At 32.9% G+C, this 19618-nt stretch overlaps 2 protein-coding genes across 4 annotated transcripts in view; both read left to right on the top strand.

The window, feature by feature from the left end:
• Positions 1 to 19618, top strand: part of LOC131942960 (cubilin-like) — a 76689-nt gene that overhangs the window by 15076 nt on the left and 41995 nt on the right. Inside the window, exons 10-14 of the mRNA XM_059302931.1 lie at positions 1443 to 1642; positions 2079 to 2297; positions 2527 to 2653; positions 3057 to 3283; positions 3598 to 3852. Coding sequence (XP_059158914.1) covers positions 1443 to 1642; positions 2079 to 2297; positions 2527 to 2653; positions 3057 to 3283; positions 3598 to 3852 — 1028 coding nt within the window. The remainder of the gene's footprint in view (positions 1 to 1442; positions 1643 to 2078; positions 2298 to 2526; positions 2654 to 3056; positions 3284 to 3597; positions 3853 to 19618) is intronic.
• LOC131942951 (mucin-like protein) lies at positions 5090 to 17899 on the top strand. 3 transcript variants are annotated; one of them, XM_059302921.1, is made up of 19 exons: positions 5090 to 5176; positions 5367 to 5525; positions 6050 to 6318; positions 9645 to 10354; positions 11025 to 11148; positions 11316 to 11456; positions 11562 to 11759; positions 12065 to 12313; positions 12639 to 12858; positions 13264 to 13436; positions 13779 to 13940; positions 14263 to 14385; positions 14496 to 14720; positions 15118 to 15247; positions 15491 to 15693; positions 16026 to 16157; positions 16313 to 16439; positions 16638 to 16856; positions 17834 to 17899. In XM_059302921.1, the coding sequence occupies exons 4-18, from the start codon at positions 10223 to 10225 to the stop codon at positions 16846 to 16848; spliced, it is 2550 nt and encodes an 849-aa protein (XP_059158904.1). In that variant the 5' UTR covers positions 5090 to 5176; positions 5367 to 5525; positions 6050 to 6318; positions 9645 to 10222; the 3' UTR covers positions 16849 to 16856; positions 17834 to 17899. The 3 variants fall into 3 exon arrangements, with proteins under 3 accessions (XP_059158904.1, XP_059158905.1, XP_059158906.1); XM_059302922.1 differs by lacking the exon at positions 11562 to 11759; XM_059302923.1 differs by lacking the exons at positions 11316 to 11456; positions 11562 to 11759.

The raw sequence follows: 19618 nt of genomic DNA, 5'->3' as shown, positions 1-19618 counted from the left end.
GAAGTTCGAACGCCAGAAGAAGTGAAAACCCCTTGCAGAAGGTGTGATACACCTTGTTCTGGGCATCGGCCTCAGTAAAGACACGCTGCTGGTTCAGCCTCGTCATCTCTGACCACGGTCGGCAAAGAAACTCAGACTTTGACTCTCTTTGCTTTGGTGTGAGTCGGCTGAACTGGAGATACATGTCGTCTGCAAACCGGATGTCGCCATAAGTGCTTTGCAGTAGGCTTAGCACTTCCTCTGCACTCGCCGCCTGCTTCACCTGCTCATAGGCAATCCCCTTCAGACTGCCTAAGATGCGTGGCAATGGGTTAAGAACGCTGGTTTTCCGCAGCAAACTTTGAACTTGGCTTTACCAGTCCGGGAAACTCACCTCCCCTCCTCCAGTGGGTGGAGGGCTGGTGTACAGATTCAGCCTGTTGTGTGTTGACATGCACACCTCCACCGTAACGGGCCGCTGCACACTAGCCTGTATCGCCGCCATCTTAGTCGTCAACTCGGCCAACTCCTGCGACAACTTCTCGAACGTCGGATCGCTGCTCTCCATGTTTGCCTCTCAAGGTCAAGCCCCACGTTGGGCGCCAAATGTAACCTTCACTCAGTGGGGATGCTTTTACCCACTGAGGTGTTGTGGTTAAGACAGGCTGACCGTGAGATTTAGAACACACTGACACCGACAGTTGTTGTCAAGTACTGGCTTTATTCGCTACATCGAGCCATGACGGCGATGCAGAACACAGTAGTATGACGATTACAGATGAATACCAAACGAACAGGAAAACCAAAAAGAAAACAGAGAAGAAAAACTGTAGCCCTAAAGCAAATGTAAAAAAAAAAGTTACATTCATGATAACACCACGTGTAGGCTACAAACATACACGGGTACAATAAAATATGTTGCTGCCAGTACACAGTACTGCCAACAACGACCAATACGTAGTACAACAATAAATACTTAAATAAATACTCAACCTAACTAGTGTGCACATGCAGCACTAGCAGGCATACACAAATAAGTATTCTAACAATAACCATAAATTATATACCCACACTACCTTCATTAGGTCTACATCTTGGTACCGTCACTGTGTCCACAGACAGCAGCCTTGCGTGTGACTGACACGGCTAGGTACGAAACTACCCACAGTCCCATGTCACATGACATGGGACACAGGTAAAATCGCTCACAAGAGCATGCAACACAACTACATCAACTCAATGAATTAAAACTTTATTTGTTATCCCCCCTTGTCTGGTAACCATATGTGTTACATTTAAATTCACTAATTTTCATAAGTCAGGTAGTTCTGTGTCTCTTGATGCTTAATGCAAGAAATAAGCTATAGATTCTTTATCAATGTTTAAAATTTGTTTTAAACCTGGTAATTATATATTTGATTTATGTAGCCTACCATTTTGATCAAATATATATTTTTTTGTAGATTTACAGATTTCTTATTGGATACACAAGGCAAATCATTTTTGCAAGTTTACAATCCAAGGAATGCTGTTTTAGGAATCTATGGACTATTTTATGGGGTACCCATTCCAAAAGCAATAACATCAGCAGACAACACGTTATATGTTTTGTTTCAGTCAGATGGATCTATAGCAGGCAGAGGTTTCAATGCTACTTTTTTGAGTAGGTTATATTTACTAATATTATGCATCTATTTTCTTTAACCATTCCTGTTTTCATTTGCATTTAAAAATACCTCCTAATAGATTCCCAATAAAACATATTTACCATCATTTCATTATATCCAAAAACAAGTGAAAGTTATAGTTTAAATGTTGAAATGCTAGTTTGTCCAGTACTATTTAAGGACACTTCATTGTTGAAAATATTTTTATGACTGGCCAATTTTATTTTACAGTTTGTAGGGTAAACTTTAGGCATAAAAATGTATTTGATTCATATTCTTTTTAAATTGTTCATTTATAATTTAAATTTCTTTTTGACTAATATACTTATTCATCATGTACTATTTCATGAAAGATATGGTAATTAAAAAAATAATTCCACAGTATAAGATTCCATATGTTTGTTAAAGACACACATTTTTTTTAATTTACAGGATGCCTTCCATTTTACTATGGTGAAGAAAAATGTACCACACCATGCAGCTGTGTCAAGAACAACACACAATATTGTGATAGTTTTAATGGGATGTGTACCTGCTACCCTGGGTGGCAATCAGCTACATGTGCTGATGATGTTGATGAATGTCTGAGTAATCCTTGCTATCTCACTGAAAAATGTGTGAACACACTAGGAAGTTTTAGATGCATTCCTGGTTAGTACTCATTTTTTCTTACATTATGTTTCATATTTCACATTTTACTGAATTAAGTATTGGTTTAATAAAAGGCATAGCTTGATAAAAAATGTTGACTTTTACTGAAGCAGCAATGGTCATGTTTTTACTTGAATACAGAATATAACTTACTAAATAGTAAAAAACATCTTTGATAAAGTTTTAGTATTTATAAATTTTTTTATTAACCCTTGGAATATTCATGCAGATTGTGACAGTAATTTAACTTCTGTGTCTGGAAGTATTTCTACCATTGGTTACCCAAATTATCACCTTAGGAGAGCTTTATGTAAATGGAGAATACAGGGGTCAGCAGGTCAAGTTGTTACACTCAGGTAATCAAACACATACTATTAGAGTTTAGAAAGGTAATTCATACATAAACATACACTTACACACACACACACGTGCATGCACGCACGCACACATTCATGCACGTACTTAACACATTCAGTTAATTTTAGGTTTGGAGTTTTTCTTTTCAAAAAGCTAAGTACATATCAGACCAATTGTTCACTAGTGCCAACGTTAAGTTTATTTGAAAGTATTGTATATTCATATTAAATACATATTAGAACATCTATAGCATTCTACAGACCTGTAATAATTATGGTCATATTGGGAAATCAATTTGAAGCCTATGTACTGGCATTAAACATAATGTAAGTAGATAGTTTTGAAATGAAAGTTGTAAAATTTAGCGTATTTCTATCCTGCTGTTTCACTATAAACATACAGCATTAAAAGCCAAGACTTTCAGTTGGTTGAAGAGAGACAATGTAGCTGGGATTCACTAAACATCTTCAGTGTTGGAAATACAACAAGCACACAAATAGGCAGATACTGTGGTACAAGAGTACCACCTTTGATAAGGACCAGTTGTAACATAATGGAGATTCAGCTCAAAACAGAAGCAGATGAATACTGGAGCAGAAGGGGATTTACTGGGGTTTACTATACACACTGTATGTAACCTTAATATTTTTGAGTGCCTTTCAATGATAAATAATTTAATCTAATGGTACATTGAAAGGTATTGAACACTTCTTTATGGGATTGAAATATTAAAGGATTTTAAATGTATCCAGAAAAAAAAATAAACATTTACAATTTATTCAGACAAGGTTTATTGCTAAGCAAACAAGGTCCAGATGATCAAAATAATTCTGCATACTTATTTATAATTTCTTAAATTATTCAGCTTGAGTTCATAATGAATAGTTTTAAGTGATATAAGATATTACACAATGGTTTTAAATTATAGCAAACTGATTTTCAGCATGTAATGATTTCACATATGGTCCAACCTGTCAGTTCACTTGCACATGCAATCTTTCTAAAACACAATTTTGTGACAACACCAATGGTGTTTGTGTGTGCAAGCCTGGGTGGACAGGTGACACCTGCTCTGAAGATGTTAATGAGTGCAACTACAACACTTGTCCAACTAATGAAGTTTGCAAGAACACACCAGGGAATTATTCATGTGAATGTAGACTTGGATTTAGTAGGACAGAAACTGGTCAATGTGAAGGTTTGTCAGATTTTCCTTTATCATTTTTTAAATAATTAATACACAAAACCTACATTGTGCTAACGTATCTGATAAAGGTGTATATATATATATATATATATATATATATATATATATATATATATATATATAACTAGGCAACAGCCAGAACTGTGTAACAGCAAAGAATAAAACATGCTCCCACTTTTGTGATCGAAACACTGCTGGAGTTTTAATTTGTACCTGCCCTGAAAACATGGAAATAAGAGCAGTAGAGAACCAGTGTGTTGGTGAGTGGATCGTTTGTTCTCCAAACATTCGTTTTACATACTGTTTTTTTTTTTAATTTTTATGTAGATGATTAAGTTAAATATTTTTCATTAATGATGTTGCTGTAATTGCATCAACTTATTTTGTCAAATTTAGTGACCTTGTATCCATATGGTGCTGACAAACGCGACTTGGGTCTTATTAAAACTAAAGGGAACAGCCAGTATGTCAGCAAACCTATTGTGTTTGCAACAAAAGTGCCTGTTGGTGCTGGGACTGAAACTGAGGCATATGTAAGTGTGTATGTATTTCATTATAATGCAACCAAAACAATTTTATTCTTGTTAAGTTTTTAAAGTTCAAGCTGTATGTCTAATGACATCTTTTATTTCTAGGTCTTTAGTGATGGAGTTATCAGATTTGGAGGAAATGTGATCAGTGGTACATATGATCTTGCAGTACAAAATGGCTTTAAAATAATTGCTCCATACTGGGCAACATTGAACCCAACAAAAGGAGAGGTTTTCTACCATCTGTATGAGAGCTGTGAACCATCAATTTTTTCTGAAAGTGCCACAGTGAGGTCATCGCCTGCCAAAGCTAAAGTAATGGAAAGGGCAGCGCAAGATGTCAGAAACACTTATCGCTTCTATGACTTTAAAGTTAAAACTGTGCTGGTTGCCACTTGGAAAAATGTGCAAATTTTATCAAGTGTTATCAAGGCAAGTATTCTGTTTATACATATAACTTTCTGGAAGGTAGTGTTTTGAACATTTATTTCATAGAAATTCACTTGCCAAAACATAATCTCAAATATTTACAGGTACCTTTATTAATTTAATCTGTGTAAATCCTAATTTTTTAAATAGAAAATGGATTAAATATTTTATAGACATTATTGGAGTTTTTACATACAAGAACTACTTTAGATCTGTTAAATTTTGTTTAAGATAATGTTGTCTTCCAAAAGCAATAGCTTTACTAAATTTCTAGACCAATCCACCAACGGGTACTTTTCAAGCAGTATACATTAGTGGATACAGAAAGGAATCTATAGGTGATCCGGATTTTATAGGTAAGAAAAAACACAGATAATTTAATTTATGCATATTAATTTTTATTTGCAATATTAGTTTAAAATGGCTTTTTTAATCTCTCTTACTCTCTCTCTCTCTCTCTCTCTCTCTCTATAAATGGACATAATGCGTATTTGAGGCCAGTGTTATGATGTTTAGTGCAAAGATAATACTTTTTTTCTCTGTCAGATGAAGAGACAGCCTATGTATATTTCATATACCCAAAAGGAGGAATGAACCTAATTGCCCTGAAAAACAGTGGTACATCTATTGGCATTTCTGCTGGTCCATACGCTAATAAAATACAACTCAGCCAGACTACATTTGACTGGATTAAGAACAAAAACTGTAATAATAATTTACTATTACAATTCAATATATATTATTTTATATTAATATTATTATAAATTAATATGGAAGAAAAAGAATGAAGCAATATTTACTTTACTCTGTGGTACCTAAGTACATGCCACATTTTTAGGCACTTTTACCTAGGTTGTGTAGTGTTTTATTGTTTTAACTTTAATGATATAAAAATATTTTGTTTTGAAGAATCTTTTGCTTTTTAAAAAATGTTGTTTTTATAAAAACAACATTAAGCATGAAACTCAATTTAAAAATGATGATTAGTAACACTGCTTAATATAACATTGCTTTAAAAAGATAAACTAACATATCTAACATGAACTTAAATTTGTATTAAATTCATATGAAGTGATATTTATTATTTATCAGTTTTCTCATTAACATAATATATCGATTTAAAAGCTGTTATAAACAATTTTAAATTTCTTAATTTCTGTAAAATACTATTAGAAAAATGGCGAGAAAATTTAGTTATTGTTATATGACTAACATTAAACTGTTTATAGACTACAAAGAGGTCATCACTTATGAAATTGGAAGAATTTCAGGACCTGAACAGAAATGTGAAAAACATGTGTGTAAGAATTCACAGCTTATTACAAATGCAGACTACAGCAACCAGATCAGTCAACTCTACACATGTCCCTGTACTCTTGGTTTACTAGGGTTACAGTGGAGTTTGTATGAAAAACGTGGAGCCCTGAAAGATATTTTCTGCTTTGTAATTAGTCCAGTGGCTAAAAGAAGGATATTACAAAATAACCCAAGAAATAAGGTGAAAAAAATGTAACATGCAAAATATTCATGAAATGTTGAGAAAGTGTGATATCAAAAGACAACAGATTTTCAATACTGAATTATTATTACATAAAATAATTGAAAAATTTTTAAAACTATTCAACTAGAAAAATATTTATTTTCAATTTTAGAGTCAACTTGTTAGAGTAAATTTTAATGACAGAATATTAATTTTTTTTTACATTTTCAATTAAGAAAGTAGAGTTAAATGACCTAGGGGTCATCCATAAATGACGTCACGCTTTTTTGACGATTTTTACCTCCCCCCTCACCTCCGTCACACAATGCTATAAACAGCCAGACCCCCCCCATAAAATGACGTCACACCTCAGCCTACAACCCCCCCCCCTCAAAATTGCAGTTGAAATTATCTTAAAATAAGATATTTTCCAAAAATCTTATCTGAACTCTTTCAACATATTGTATTGTATTTAAATCAATTCCTATTACAATTATTTAAAACAGTTTTCTAACATGCAAAATAACGCCTAAATTTTTCTTACATTGCTTTTTATAATACAAAAGTGTAACGTCACACCATCTGAACCTCCCCCTCATCACAGACCGTCACAAAGTTACGCCACCCCCCCCCCCCCTACGAGTGTGACGTCATTTATGGATGACTCCCCCCCCCCCTAGTAGTATCTGAGATATGAACAATTAAAAAAAAAGAATTTCTAGTATTCTATTAATTATTTTAAATTAACATATTCTGAGCAAATGCTGTTAAGGATAGACTGTAAGGATAATTTTTTTTTTTATTTAACACATTTCTGGGTGTTTGATAAATTCATATGTTAATAGTTAACCTATAGACAAAAATAATATATAGCCGCCAATAGTTTTTGTGGTTGCATTGGAAACCACGAAAAGGTGTGAAAACTAACACCTATTCAAACCTCTATAACATTTAGTTTCCGTAAGAGATTTTTAAAAGCTGATGAAAAATTTAGATTTCTCAAACTTAACTTTACATTTCTACGTTTATTCGTTGCGATAGCTCGTACTCAATTTTTAATACACATTTTTATGTTCATTTATGTACACAAATTAGGGGGTGGTGCTACATAAATATCAATATTTCCTAAAGTATTCTACTAAACTTAATGTACAAACGTAGTTTTGTAGAGGGTATAATGCTAAATGCACGTATAATGTTTCACTCTTGTATGACAGAGGGTTCCAAAGTCTTAGCGATATAAATGTTGAATTTTGAGTAAAAATGTGAAAAGAAGGGCGGAAAAAATGTACAGCGCGTTTCCTCTAATAGAATACAGAAAAAACATCTTGTTGTGTGTTGAAGAACCATTTACTAATACAATACGTGTTGATTTATGTTGTAAGTTTGAGAGATTTTTTTATGTAAGCAGAAAATGTGTATACAACAGGTAATGAATTAATGACTATTAAATATTACAAATCCTATGCATCGAGTGTTATTCTCAGAACGGCTATCATCAATCCAGATTAAGTTTCGTTTGATAGTCGGTCTTCTCAGCTCAGTACAACATCTATCCCTATTTAAACTATAGCTTACACAAGTATATTGCCTTTTAATAATAGCCAACTTTACATTCCTATGTACAACGCTTGAGGCTAGACACGCCCCCCATCCCACACCTCCCCACCTCTGGACAGTGCGTGAAGATCCAATTAGACATAGATTACGTATGGTTATTGATCCGTGAATAACACATCTGTGTAGATAGAGTCAAGCACTATGTTTCTTTACAATGAATGCTTATCAGCTATCCCATCTAGTATTTACATTTAGTTTCTAGCAAACCCTACACGGACCGAAGGGCATTCACATTAACACATGCGTTCACAGTCCGATGTAAAGTCTGAAGTACGCGTTCAAGCCTATCCCTCTATGAAGTAACAAGATTATAAACTGGTCGTTGCTTGATTACCGAGAAGGGAATGATGGGTGTGAAGGGGATGGACTTAGTACATTCTTCACACTGACTGACATGTCCATCACGCATTGTTTTAGCTTAGTATAAAGCGTACTAAACAGTGTTTAATAGTGTTCCAATGACAATCAACAGTGCACTTCTTGGCAAAGTTTCAATTAATAACCTAAATGTTGTTGCATAATTTTAAAACAACAAATAGAAGAGTATGTGAAAATAAAGTAATCAACCGAAGACAAGCAATTGTTTTGTTTATCTAGAAACAAAATGGCTGCCTAGCACACTTTGGTTAGTTGCAACATATCGTGAATTATTTTGATTTACTGTACTATAATATGATTGGTCAAGCGTATCAATGAATCTCTTCCCATTTATAATTTTTACGCGCATGCACTTATATGGAGTTTGATATAAAAATTTTACTTTATAGAAAACAACTTCTATCCTACTTATTTTTAGAACAAAAGAAAAGATCACTACTCCAGCGGGTACACGAGTGCTTGGCATATAGATTATGGTGCCTCGCGGGCAATAAATGATGTAATACCCGTTCGAAGATAGCCGCTGTCAGCTTAGTAGTGTAAAAACACGCCGGGGGGGGGGGGGGGGGGTACCATGTTTCACATCGCAAACAAACGGATAACCGTACGCTGTAGAAGTCCGAAGTGTTCGGGTTAGATAGATAAAAGGTATTAGTACTGAATTAAGAAATAAAAAATATTGGGGAGCAAAATTAAAATTTTATCGAAAACATGTGTATCTTGTCCCCTTAAAACATTGTATTTGTTTTATGAAAACTATTTGAGATCACTTCATTGTTTACTGGGGATCGGGCCTATATTGTGTTTTGAAGTGGGGATGATACCACGTATTTGATGGTGGAAATAAGACGTTTCATTTTAAAGAAGCAAAAGTGACAGTAATTTATTACCCCAAATTTCAAGGTTAACATTATCCTTGATAATTTTAAACTTTTTGCACAAAAAATATCATAATCAGAGTTTCTTCCAGGCATCGGGGGGGGGGGGGGGGGGCAAAAAGCCCCCCTTCCCGAAAAAATTCTATCGCCCCCCCCCCCCCTGAACGAAATTGAATTTATATAATTTATATAGAAAATATATACTTTTAACAGTGTCCGCCCCCCTCCCCCGAAGGACGTCTACGGCCCCCCAAAAATTTCAAGTGCCACCCCCCCGGGAAAAAAGTCTGGAAGAAACACTTATCATAATAGGCCCAACAGCTAGTGTCATAACATATCTGCTTTTAGTAGGTTCCATTTTCTAACACTGTAAACAAAAGTAATCTAATAATAAAATACTAGTACAGTCTAATGTATAAAATGTATTATTACATGGCTATATTTTGTTTTATTACTTTAAAAAACTAGTTATGCTGCTACAAATGGACTCAACCATCAGTAACCAGTGATTGGATGAAGTGGGCTGAATCAAGACAACAGGCCTCATTCATTCACAACACACCTGATGCTGGTCATGTTCTTGTAGGTGATCCTTGGTGGTCACTGGCTGCTAATGAAAGTCTTGAGGCTCAAAGGTCATGTTGTAAGGATGGGAACGTGGGTAAACTCTGTGACAGGTATAATCTCTTGTACCCAGACCAAGAATGCTCCTATGACGTCACCTTTGTGCCAGGTATATTTTCAATGTTGTTAGATTTTCATAAGACTTCTTGGATGTTCATACTTTTCCCCTTAATTAAAAATAACAATATTTTTACAAATAAAACTGATTCTCAAGACCGTTGAAGCGCGCCAAGCCACGATCGTGGCTTTGCTGTTACATAACTCATAATGCTTAAGGCCATCTGGCGCTAATATCTATTTTATTTACTAAGCAGTGTATATCTGCAACAAGCCTCACATTATTAAATTTGTTTTAAAAGAAATAATTTCACAATGTATAAATTCCGTATTTGTAAGGAAAAAGGTTAGGATATAATTTTCAAATGTTATTTTGTGTTCCAGCTTGGATGCTTGGAGACCCAACCATTGTGACGTTGGATAATGTGACCTACTTGTTTAATGGCAGAGGTGAATACATTATGATGGATGTTCAATCTGAGAACTTTACACTACAGGTGGCTGCACTAGTTTTTTGTTTTATTCTATTAATCTATTTCATTCATAAACTTATAAGACTAGAAAAAAATTAAACACCAAATGTGTTTTACCCCTATTTTATTTTTACAAGTATCAGTGAAGTTGATGTTTGCTTACAAACTTACACTGAAAATAATATCTTTCTGTTAAAATTTTGCCTGCAATGACTATTTAGTGGAAAACATTGCTTGTTAGGTCTACTATTTAAGGCTTAATACTAAAAACGTTAGCAAATCCAGGGAGAATATAAGATTCAATTATAAATTTAGAAAATGTAAAATAACTGGAAATTCAGTTTAAAAATTAGTTTTTTGAATGTCGAATTCTAATTCAGTTACCCAATAAGACTTGATTGCTCATTGAGGAAGAAGGGTCATCTGTTTTCTGTTTCTGTGACCCCCATATATAAAGGGATAGTCTAGTCAGTTAATTTCCGAACCACATTAACTTTTCCCAACATGAGTCACTTTCTAAACAAGCTGTCAGAACTAATCCAGAAATGTATCATTTATGCCTCATAAATTTAAATTCATTTAGCTTAATCTTGTTATATTTGTAAAAAAAATTGTAAAATACTATTGTAAAAAAGTAGACCTGTATTTATGATGTCATCCATTTAAGACCCTAGAAATATTTTTACAATTTCAGGCCAGAACAGACAGAGCAGAAACAAGCAACGGAACTTTAACAAACGCAACTGTCTTCACAGCATTTGCTGCTAAGGAAAAGGAAATTTCACATTTCCAAGTGGAACTTGCAGCCAGTAAAACGTGTATGTGCATTTTGATATGCAATTTTAATTGACTGTAGTTAGTGTAATTTTGGTGCTTGTAGCATACTTTGATAGACATTTTTAAACATTCAATACAGTTTATTAAAAAATTGGAAAAATCAAAAGTTTTTGTAATAATATTTTTATCTACAAAAAAATATTTCCAGCCATGTTCCTGTATGTTCGTGGCCAGAATATTACAGAAAGCTTTTACTCATTTGTAGACTACCGGCTTTCTCTCGAAACTATTGAAGTTTTCAGGGATGATAGTGGAAACAAAACCAAAGTGGCTGTTGTATTTCCTTGTGGTATATGGTTATCTTATCAGCTTAGATTATAATAACAAGTATTACATTTTCTTTATAAATGTTTTTCTGAAGATTTACAAAAAAAAAAAAAATCTTTTTTTTAAGGTGTGTCATTCACCTTCCGAGTGGGGTACAAAAGCCTTGAATTGGACATGCAAGCACAAAAAACACTTAAAGGAAAAACAAAAGGCTTACTAGGCAATTTTAATGGAAACAAAAAAGATGAATTCACATTACCAAATGGAACCGTTTTAAGATCCAATCTAACTGAAAGGGAAATTTTCTACAACTTTGCAAATAAATGTATACTATTTTAGTTTTATCTTTTAGAATATACAAATACATCTAATATGTTTTTTTTGGTATTTATTTAAGGTTAAATACTTTGTCATTGTTTCAAATTACATTTAATAATACCTTAATTCATTTGAATTTTGACAAACTAAACAATATAAGCCTATATGAGTGTATCTTATAAAACCGTCTACATAAACTGAAAACAGGAACTATGGCTTGCACATATCGTTTATGGATGAATTAAAATGAGGTTTTTAAATATTCAGTAAGGTATGTTAATTAACGTTGTATTTTTACTAATATTTTACTAGATCAAGTAACTCAAGCTAACTCAGTGTTCACCTACAGAGATGGAAAAACTGCTCTAGATTACCAGTTTCCTGATTTTGTGCCATTTTTCAATGACTCAGCAACTGCCAGCCAGTTGCAAAAAGCAAGAGAAGTTTGTAAAAATGGGACAGATTCCTGTGTATTCGACTACATGGTCACCAATGATCTAAACTTTGCAATCAACACAAACAACACAATTTCACAATCTTTGACTGTGAAGAAAATTCTAGGTAGGCCTATTGTAATAATTATTTATTAGAAATTTGATTATTATGTTTTAAAATATTATTGGAATTTTTTAATATAAAAAAAATGTATATTCGTAAATCTATGTCTTTTAAAAAATAAAACTTGAAAGTATTTCTTGCCTTATTAAAATTACAAATAAATTTAGAATTTAAAAAATTGAAAAATATAGAGCCATTTTAATGAATGAAAAATAATAGTCCCGTTAACTTGCTTTATCACATTATTTTTTTGTTTTTAATGTCAAACTAAATCATACTTGACTTCAACTAACACATTTGAATAGGATTTTAAACAATTTTTTTACAGCTAATTCATGTCCTGTGTTGAGTGTTGTGAGAAACAAAAATTATGTGAATAGACGTTGGTTAGTTCAGGAAGGTGTTGCCAATACACTGAGTTTTAAAGCTGTTGACAAAGATAAAGATGCGGTAACTTATATCTTAGTAGAAGGTTCATCTGCTGTATCCCTCACACAAAATGGATTGTTGACCTACACGCCATCAGTAAATTCAACTGTCAGTGTAGTGTGAGTTGTTTACTTTTATCTCACTACCAAATTTGATTGCTTTCAATAACTCATTTGATATTATCATCATACATCTTTTATGTTAAACCACAAATACAGTGAATGCTACTTTCATATTTAAATGTCATAAAGTAGAATTTTTCTCATCTGTCTTGGACTTACAAAGCTCATCAGGTTCTTTATTGAAATGTTTATCATTTTTCTAGAAAGTAAATATGACACATTTTTTAGACCTAAATCAAATAATCATATTTTTCACTAGTTGGTTTGTACAATTGTTAAATCTGTTATTTGTGAATGAGAAATTCAAGAAGTGTAATAAAATTTACTTGAAAAAAAAATTAGAACAATTATACAATAAACATTATTCAAAAGAGTATATAAATAATTTTACCTTATTTTCAGCCTTAGAGTAAAAGACTCCCAAGATTGCTACTCACCTGTAATGATCATTCCAATAACAATTTGTCCAAGATGTAGTGGACATGGTCAGTGTAACAAGAACATGACCAGAGAGACAGAATATTTTGGTGGTCTTGTCAAAATTTTTAAGTGTAGCTGCTTGCCTGGATATACTGGTAGGTTTTAATGTTTAAATCCTTTAAAACGCAGGTTTTTAAATAATTATCGATTAAAACAGATCTTCTATAAAAGTTCTATTCATTTTATACACGAATCCATCTGATAATAATATATAGGCCCACTCTTGAAAGGGATATTGTTTAAGAATTCATTAGAATGGATTTTTTAATGTTTTATCCAAGTGATCTATTCTAAAGTAAAATTTTGTGCCATAAAACTAAAGCGAAAGATTAAAACATTCTATTGAAATCTAATAATGAGAAAAAAAAGTATGATTAATGCAAATAAAATTATCTAACATTCAACAAGATATATCATTCTTTTTCTTTTTCTTTTAGGAACAAACTGTGAGTCAGAACTTGATGCCTGTAAAGACAACCCATGTTACAAAGGCCAGACTTGCACTGACCTGACAGCAGCTCAACAAGGAAACAGAGAGATTGGATATGTATGTGGGCCTTGTCCAGCTGGGTACACAAATTACCTCGGCAAATGCATAGGTATTTAAAAAAAGAACACGCATTTTTTAGAAATACATTAATAGTCATGAAAACTGATTGTTATATATCTCTGGAAATTTATTTATTTTAAATGTAGTGGATTTCTAAGTTAACTCAAGAAAATGTTTTTTTTTACAATTTAAAGAGGAGTTTCATTTTTTTCCTTGGTTTGTATTGATGAAATATGTATCTTTGCTCAATAAATTATATTTAATTTACATACATCTGTAGGTTTATAACATTCATATTAGCAGATTTTATAATGAAGAATACAGCAGATACATAATACTTTAGGGATAAAAACAGTCATTAATATTCCCAGATGTTGATGAATGCAATAACCCCAGTAGATGTGAAAATTATTGCAATAACACGGATGGTGGCTATGAATGTAGTTGTAGAGAAGGTTTTGTTCTTAACAGGACTGATGCAAAAACATGTTTAGGTAATGATCTGAGCTTTCACCTTAGTCTTAAATGTCCTTGATGCGTTTCATTTTTGTTTATTGTTAGTATGAAAGGAATAACAGTTTATTTGTGTTGTGTGTATCCCCAGCCAAGAACTGCTCCAACAGATGTGTGACACAAAACACGTTGTACTGTGATGAGGGAGTGAGTCAGTGTGTATGTCTGGATGGCATCAAGACACCTGACTGTTCTGTCAATGTTGACAAGTGTCTGTCCAAGCCTTGCCCAGCTAACCTGATGTGTGTCAGTACACAGACCAGTTATGAATGTCTTTGTCTAAATGGACAACGCCCAATCAATGGTGGTTGTGCTGGTGAAAATAATTTTCTAAATTTTAAGATAGTTTAAGATTATATTTAGCAATTAACAAAACATAAAAGTTAAGTTGAATTGATAATATTAGAAGGCAATTCATTTTATTTAGTTATGTTTAAATAAACTTTTAATTCAAAATGTTTCTGTAAGAAATTCGTTTTCTCATATGTATCATTAGGAGTGATAGTCACATTACAATATTAGTTTTAGTGTTGCATCAGTAATTATTCTTAAATTTATTGTCCACCTACTTCTAGGGATAGTTCTACATGAGTTTATATTTTATAGCCCGAAACTATTTTTAAAGAGGACTCCATTATCGTAGCATTTTTTTTTACACTTTTATGGAACATAGTTATGTTTTAAAATAAGCATTGCTACATTTTTGTTTATAGACTGCAACAGACAATTAACTGAAGTCAGTGGTAAATTCATGAGCTCCAACTACCCAGACAACTATCCCAGTAACCAGTTCTGCACATGGACCATCATGTCCAACGATTCACTGGCTATTATTTCCTTAAAGTAAGCACAGTGGCAATAAACACAATATTTAAAATTAAATCTATTATGAGATAGCTTCATTTCAAAATATCTGTAACTTATTAATTGAAATATATTTTCTTGCTGAAGTATCCAAATATAATCTACTCTTCTCTTCTGGTACCATAATGCTGTATACAATTTTTTGGTTTAATTTGTTTAGAAGAAAGATTGGGTCAGTGGTTAAAAGCATCTTTTAGTTATATTGACAAACCTATTTCCCAGCATTACAGAGTTTGTAGTTGAAGGCTGCCCTTATGACTACCTGGAGGTGTATGATGGTAGGGATACAAATGCTGACCTGTTTGGGCAGTACTGTACTGATGCACCAGGGCTGGTTACCTCTTCAGGAAATTCTTTGACCGTCACATTCACATCTGATGGTTCTGGGAATCTTAAAGGCTTTATTGCTTCATATGCTATTGAAAGTAATATTTCCTCATACTTTATTATTTTAAATTTATTTATTTTTCTACCTTGTTAAAATTAAATAAATGTTTACTAAAAAGATTTATTTGGTTAAATAGAAATACTTATATATATATATATATATATATATATATATATATATATATATATATATATATATATATATATATATATATATATATTAAAAAAACCAAAAAGATTAACAAATAAAGTTTACAATAATGTTCTGATTGAATTAAGTTTTTATTCTTTAGCTCATTCAGTTAGAATGATCACGCTAATGGGAAATTAACTATTTACAGTCATATTTGTGTGTGCGTCTTTGTTCCAGGTCAATGTAAAAACCTACAGTGTTCACACAGTTGCCAGATAGTTTCAGTGAATCCACGAGTTGAGAAATGTGTTTGTCCTGAATGGACTAGATTGGATACAGTTTCTGGCACAAAATGTCTTGAAATCAATGGTAATATTTTTTTTTTTGGTGAAGATTAATGTAAGTTTAATAGTATTGAGGTTAAGGGAAAAATTGATTGTAGCTTTTAAGTTTGTAGCACTTAAGTCTTTAAAATTACATGTTTTAAAAAGGTCTATCTATGTTTTATTGTGTCTTACCCTCAGCCTGTAACACAACAGTAACCAGCAGCTCAGGTCTAATTGTCAGCCCAGGATATCCACAGAAATATGGCGCCTACACTACCTGCTACTGGACGATACCTGCCAATACCAATACATTCACCAAACTGAGGTAAAGTATTTATTTATTGTATGCAGTTTTAATTATTTTAATAAAAAAAAATAATAATTATCTAAAATTGAATCTACGATTAAAGTAAAAATTTAAGTATAAATACGTTCAACAATTCTGATGGTTATAATAGTTTATCATTGATAATGTAATAGTATACTTGAAATTAATTTACCAACTCTATTTGAACTGTTTCAGTTTCCTGGATATTGATATGGAGGCTGGCTCCACCTGTCCATATGACAGTATAAAAGTCTATGATGGTACCAGTTCCAGTGCTCCATTGCTGAGTCTAGTGTGTGAGGGTGTTCTTCCTCAAACTATAACTTCTACAGGAAAGGGAGTGTTCATTGTTTTCAAATCTGATGAGTCTATTGCTGGCAGAGGATTTAAGCTGCAGTACGGTTAGGGTTAGAGGTTTGTTTGTTTAATATATAATCTTTCAATATTGCTTTCAGAAACAGGTAAAGATTTATCTAAAAGTTGTTATCATTGTTACATAAAGGAGATTATTAAATCATTGGTAAAAAAAAATGTAGAAATAGATATTGGAAATTTTTTACAGCTATTTTAGATAATAGTTATAGATAATTAATTATGTTTCCCATTCATAAAAACAGTTTAGACTTCACTCAAAAAATATTATAAAGGCAACTTTTGACTCCTTTTCAAATTTTGTATAGGTAAAAAACATAGAGTTACATGTTTTTCTTGGTCATTTTTTTACAGTGTCTTTTGGAATCAACTTTTAATTAACTTTTGGAATTTTGTTTAAAGTGGCATTGCTATTAATAGTATAAACGGCAGGGTAGGTCAACAGTTAGAATAAATTTAATTTTGATCCCCTTTTGATACATGAAACTCTTTGATTTATGTTCTAAAATATGAAAAGCATTAAGGTTTTCCTGCATATATCTTATTATCTTATTAAATATAAACCAGATAGATTAAGATTGGTGTATAAAGTGCTTGCTTTTATTAATAGTCATATTCTATGCTATTTAAATCAAAACCTATTAATGAGGTTTGTATGTTCGTGCGTTTCAAAATGGTGTGGAAATTAAGGCAAGTGACCTTAAATAGCAGGGTCTGATGCAATTTTTTTGGGCCGTTTCTTTTCCTTGACATGCTTATCCCGTATATCAAAATTTAAATGTAACTCAAAGCATAAAAAAATCCCTACACTGCCTGCCCTAATTTAAAAAGTATGTCGAGGCACTCTTTTGTCAAGGTACCACTGTGTATATAAATAAATTAAATAATATGCACAGACACACAGACATATATATATATATATATATATATATATATATATATATATATATATATATATATATATATATATATATATATATATATATATATATATATATATATATTGATTTCTTTACCAGATGGATGGGCAGAAAGAAGAGACAGTTTCTAATGCTGAATACTTACTATTCTTGTCTTTAAATCACTTTTACGTATATATATATATATATATATATATATATATATATATATATATATATGCATATATTTATATGCATATATATATGCATATATATATAAGGTATTACTGTTTAATAAAGCTTAACAACATAAAGATGATTGACGACTTTCTTTTTCTTTGTATAATGTTTCAATTTCAGTATGGTAGGGTGCGTGACACTAAAAAAGTTACCTATTAAAATAACAATAACTATTATAAAAATACATAGTTTTAAAAATTAAAAAACCGATCAAACTGTAATAACACTACAAAACGGACAAAAAAATAACTGACGTAAATCTAAAACACGATTGACTATAAATACGAAAGAGAAGAACAAAACAATTTTCACAACTTAGTAGCAGAACTAAAAACACTCATTCTTGCGTTATTCGCGTTGCATATTTACCGTCACCCGCCAACAGATCGATCTTAGTTCACCAGTGTAGCCTTTACTTTTGTTGTCAGGCTCAATTCAACCATCAATCTTTTAAAAGGAAAGGTCTATTAACTTTGAATTTTAAGATCAGCCTAGAAACGTAGGGTAATTGTTTGCCTAACGTGTGCCGTAGAAAAAAAAAATTCTTAGCCATGTCAATACTAGCAGGAAGGGAAACTGCAGGTTCCGTGCCTGTCAGTTGATTAAGACAATTTTCCGAAGGCTTCTCGTACAGGTGAGTTTATTTATAGGTGGAATAGCCGGCCAGATCCAGCACTGGTCTTTGTGAAAAAACAATCTGTAAAGGACAGTGAAGCAGCGTATACCCGTCATTGCCAGATTTTGTATATGTGTTCATTTTCTAATTAAAATTCTAGATACAAATATGCAGTGGCATAGCGAGGTCGGGTGTAGCCCGGTGCGGCACTTAATGGTGTAACCCCCAAGAGGCGTAGCGACCCTTCCCGGGGACAAACATTCAATTTTCGATTAGCACCCTCCCCCTCAAACTTTCGATTTGCACCCCGTCCCTCAAACTTTCGATTTGCATCCCACCCCCTCAAATTTTTCTATATATATTTTGCTTTTTTTGCCTTGGTGTCACCCCCCCCCCTAAATGGTGTCACCAGGTGCGGTCCGCAGCCCCCCTCGCTACGCCCCTGCAAATATGGATGTTTGAGAAAATAACACATAACTCGAAACTCTAAGAACTCAAACTCTAAACTTAAGGCTTACTACAACCAACAAACAAACAAACGTAGTTTCCCTTTCAAACCTGACGGTCTATGGGGCTAGTGAAGTAGAGTTCACTTGTTTCTGTGACCTCGGCATATGAAGAGATAGTGTGGTCAGTACTATGCCCAGCCGCCTTTACTTTCACTAACGTGAGTTAGGTACCCATCAGAATTGGGTGGACTCAGGGACGGTCTACTGACTTGAAACCGGATTCGAACTCGAGACTTACGGTTTAGCAGTCAAGCTCTCTACCGCTAGACCACTCCGTCCCACAAACAAACGTAAACAGAAACTAAAATCCAAACACTAAAACAAACAAACGAAAAAAAAACTGCAGAAAAAAATTAAACGCGTCCAAATATGGATGTTTGAGAAAACTACTCATAAAACTAACTCTTAACTCTAAACTTAACCACGAACGCAAACGTAACGCTAAAACAAAAGCAAATCAAAATACAAAAACACAAACTGATTCAACTTTATGATATACCCCATCTTATCATAGAGGTCACGGCAAGACTCACGGAAAGG

The sequence above is a fragment of the Physella acuta genome, unplaced genomic scaffold (assembly GCF_028476545.2).
Source record: "Physella acuta isolate Inbredline_101_S28 unplaced genomic scaffold, ASM2847654v3 ptg000435l, whole genome shotgun sequence".
Classification (NCBI taxonomy): Eukaryota; Metazoa; Mollusca; class Gastropoda; family Physidae; genus Physella; species Physella acuta.
Note: the sequence above shows the minus strand (reverse complement) of the source record. Positions and strands in the feature narration are given on the sequence as shown.

Coding starts and splice junctions, on each gene's coding strand:
- LOC131942951 (XM_059302921.1), top strand. CDS start 10,223: ATGTTATTTTGTGTTCCAGCTTGGATGCTTGGAGACCCAACCATTGTG. Junction 14,721..15,117: donor AATCAATGGTGGTTGTGCTG/GTGAAAATAATT, acceptor TTTTGTTTATAG/ACTGCAACAGACAATTAACT. Junction 16,158..16,312: donor AAAATGTCTTGAAATCAATG/GTAATATTTTTT, acceptor TCTTACCCTCAG/CCTGTAACACAACAGTAACC.